This window comes from Bidens hawaiensis, unplaced genomic scaffold (genome assembly GCF_021521415.1).
Source record: "Bidens hawaiensis isolate Kalapana, Puna unplaced genomic scaffold, B.hawaiensis_p1.1 tig00047276_1, whole genome shotgun sequence".
In the NCBI taxonomy this organism is placed as follows: domain Eukaryota; kingdom Viridiplantae; phylum Streptophyta; class Magnoliopsida; order Asterales; family Asteraceae; genus Bidens; species Bidens hawaiensis.
In genome coordinates this window covers 101,244-105,434 of record NW_027498434.1, presented here as the reverse complement: position 1 = coordinate 105,434, position 4,191 = coordinate 101,244, and the positions used below count along the sequence as shown (strand labels likewise).

The 4,191-nt window shown below is 31.7% G+C and overlaps 1 protein-coding gene across 1 annotated transcript; it reads right to left on the bottom strand.

Annotated features, from left to right (window-relative positions):
* Nucleotides 1-2,901: 2,901 nt before the first annotated feature.
* On the bottom strand, nucleotides 2,902-3,690 carry LOC143596867 (putative F-box protein At1g50870; the record flags this gene model as incomplete). Its single annotated transcript, XM_077075528.1, has 1 exon — nucleotides 2,902-3,690. A coding segment is annotated over exon 1 (789 nt), but the record flags the coding sequence as incomplete, so codon positions are not given.
* Nucleotides 3,691-4,191: the final 501 nt, after the last annotated feature.

Sequence of the window (4,191 nt, the reverse complement as noted above, 5' to 3'; positions counted from 1 at the left end):
CCTGTCACTAAGCCACATATAAGAGGAGATATAATCTACGTAAATGTTGAAACCTTAAGCTATAAATTTGTTTTAAGGAGATAATATACGTAAATGTTGATAAATGATCAGGTCTTGTATGTCCTAGTTAATGAATGGTGATTCATGATGGTAAGTCTATAAGTTTAAAGTAAAAGACTTTTACATTAAGTAAGTATAAAAGGTATTGACAAAATTCTCATTTTCAAAACTCGAACCAATTACCAGTAGACCTATAGTGAAAACCCTTAAGGAAAACCAATGACAAACATTTTTTTCATCTGATTGATAAGTTTATAACTAAAATTATAATCAGTTTTTTTTATAAATGTTTCATTTACTCTTATTTTACACCAATAATACTAAACTACGTCTTTGTTAAGTTGAACCTGAGACCTCCCACTTAAAAGGCAAATGCCTCTATCAAGTGAATAAACCCCATATTAACAAGTTATTAGTTATCTCGGAAAGATAAAAATAAATTAGGCTCCACTTTGGGTTATTCAAAACAGTTATGCATTTCTTTTATTTAAGTCAAGTAACTTTTATATACTTTTAATTTAAAACGAATTCAAAACTAAAGTTGATTATTTTTTGTTTTTAAAATTTACTATTATATTGCTATATTTAGGATTTAAGTAAATAACGTCATAGTGGTTTTGTGTATTGTTCTAGAACCTGACAAACTAAACCTGTAAAAACGAGGTAACAAGCCATCATCTAACTGGCACAATAGATTTAAATACAGTTTTTTTAAACATGAAATAAATATAATATAACTATTAAAAGTTAATGATCCCAAAAAATTAAAGTGTTTTATAATATTTGGCTAGATGATGGATAACTAAAGTTATTGTTACTAACAACCATGGCAACAATCATGACAGTATTTATCTGAATTAACTACATTTTTTTATTATTTAAAATAAAACGAGGTAACAAGTCGTCATCTAATTGGCACAATAGATTTGAATACGGTTTTTTTAACATGAAATTAATATAATATAACTATTAAAAGTTAATGATCCCGAAAAATTAAAGTGTTTTATAATATTTGGCTAGATGACGGATAACTAAAGTTATTGTTACTAACAACTATGGCAACAATCATGACAGTAGCTATAAGAAGTTCCAGTTTAATGCTAAAATTTTCAGTTGACAGAATTCTTATATGGCATATATATGGGTGTACACGGACCGGATAAGAGTATGTTTTATGTTATAGCATCTATCTTAATTAACTACATTTTTTTATTATTAAAAAAAACGTGTTCGTGTAACCAGTCATGTTTTAAATCTAAGTGGTTACGCAAGTAGCGTTTTTCCAATAAAAAAATTTTAGAAACTGTAACTGGTTATTAACAATTTTTGACTTTTTGACCAAACTGCTGATTACAGTTAGTAACTGATATTTCAAGCCCCGTTAACCTATATTTGCATCAATAACTATAACTATTATACAAATACACAGTGGTTTTGTGCATTGTTCTAGAATCTGACCATCTAAACCTGTAAAAACAAGGTAACAAGCCGTTATCTAATTGGCACAATAGATTTGAATACATTTTTTTAAACATGAAATGAATATAATATAACTATTAAAAGTTAATGATCCCGAAAAATTAAAGTGTTTTATAATATTTGGCTAGATGACAGATAACAAAAGTTATTGTTACTAACAACTATGGCAACAATCATGACAGTAGCTTTAAGAAATTTCAGTTTAATGCTAAAATTTTCAGCTGACAAAATTCTTATGGCATATCTATGGGTGTACACGGACCGAATTGGACCGGACAAGAGTATATTTTCTGTTATAGTATTTATCTAAATTAACTACATTTTTTTATTATTTCAAAAAAAATTGTGTTCGTGTAAGCAGTCATGTTTTGAATCTAAGTGGTTACACAAGTAGCGTTTTTCCAATAAAAAAAAATTTAGAAACTATAACTGGTTATTGACAGTTTTTGACATTTTGACCAAACTGCTGATTACAGTTAGTAACTGATATTTCAAGCCCTGTTAACCTATATTTGCATCTATAACCATAACTATAACTATTATACAAATATACATATAAACAGGAACACGTGCGATGTGGCGGAGTGTGCACACAAATCCAACACCAAACACGTAACCACGGTATCAGCATGTGTGAAACCTTGCAACGGTATATCCGTTGACATGGGCCTGACTCCAAGCCCACTTTGCGACCTATAGGCTAAACCCCATACTTGATACTAATAATTTTGTTTTCTTAACAACCACTTAATCACTTTCTAATAAACTTTCTAATAATTATTTTCATTCCATCCTCAAAACAAAATCTACAATATAATTATTTTCTAATAATTATTTTCTAATAACCTGAATGAAACTCTATTTTTCTTTTTTTTTTTTTTGTATAGATGTGACTTGAAATCAAAACCTTTGTATTTTTTAATCAAAGTCTTTGAATGTCTCACCTAAGTTGAGAGTCATTGACACATGATGTAAACTGTTTCACTGTTTAAATTACTAATTACTAGATCTAACAAAATAACACTTCACATGAATTCATAACATATTAGTATAAATCTTCAAATACCAACAATATGAAAATAACAAATTCATAAATCTAAGTATATTTATGCTGTAAAAGCCCACGGAGACCATTGGACCCTCAACACTTGTTTTTTCCGCAGACCATGAGATTTGCAGCCCATTTGATCAGCAGTCCAGTCTTCTATTTAACTTTTGGTCCAGCATTTAGGTTTTAACCACTTAAACAAGAACGAAGATAATTTACCCTGCAAAACCTCCCAACTTCATTAGCTAAATTACAACATCTTCAATTTGCTAATATCAAGAATTAAGCAAAAATAAATGAGTAAATATATAAACCTTTCTTGTAGGCATCGAAGCCTCTCTCTTCTCATCTCTCAACTTCGAAATATGTCGTTGACCTTTGTCGTAAAAAATAAAATCCGGATGATCAAACGAAAGTAGTGTTTCCGTGTAGGGATACACATAAGTTAACCAAACAGTCCCTTTTATACCAAGATCATTAAAGTGTTTCGAGGAGGGATCATAAGTAACAAGTGAAGTTCTAAACCCGATATGAACTTCAAGTATAAATTCACCACTCTCCCTAAGCCCCAATACTTGCGCATACGGTATGTATTTAACATCAAATAGCTTTATAAACGATTGCGGAACACCATCCACCATCATCCAAAAAACTTGACAATCCGCATCTACACCCTTTTCAAGTACAACAAGAGACTCCCTCACCTTAGATATGGACAAATTATGATTACCCCATGGTTGTGCTAAACTATCAGGAAGGTTTACTTCTCTAAACTCTTCACTTGTCGGGTCGAATGAAACAATCAAATTATAACTACCCATTTCACGTGTGAGACCACCAGCAATCCAATAAATAACTCCATCTATAACTTGACCATAGCCATAGGGAACAGATTTTCGAGGGAGTTTGCCACATGGACTTCTCCAAGCCCCGGTGCTTAATGTAAAAACCTCAGTGTCGTTATGCCTAGTATGTTTTAAAATCATGACAATCTTAGGGTCACCAGTCTCACGACAAACCCCAAAAGCAAGAGAGCATGGACACTGAATAGGCACAACAACAGCAACCGCTTTTCTAATTGATACATTCCAAATAACAGCCATGTTTTCATATGTGAAACATGACCGAACAAACACAACAAGCCATGAGAGCTGCCGATTACCCGACAAGAGTGAAGCATGCTAACAAAAGAGGGAATAATGAGGGGAACTCTATGCTGTGGGAATGCATCATCATCAGGAATTTGAATATAACTTAGCTTACTACTACTACCATCATCAACAGGATCTTCACAGGGTGCAAGTAGGTATTGCATCTGTTAGCTATAATGAATGACAAAATATGGGTTGTCCATCAAAGACTTGCATGTTCTAGAGACCGATCGGAACCGAATCACCGACTTTAGAGGAAGTCTTTTGATGATTTCTAGTTGGATATCTAATGGTATGTTGTCTGACATTATGATACTGATCTTGGAAGATGATATTAATTATACGGTGGTATGAATTAAAGTTTACAAGGCTTGGAAGTTAGAATATAATCAACCTGCTCTTGATAACCCTAAGAAATTTTGAAGTTTGTTTATTTATTTAACGTTTTTTTAT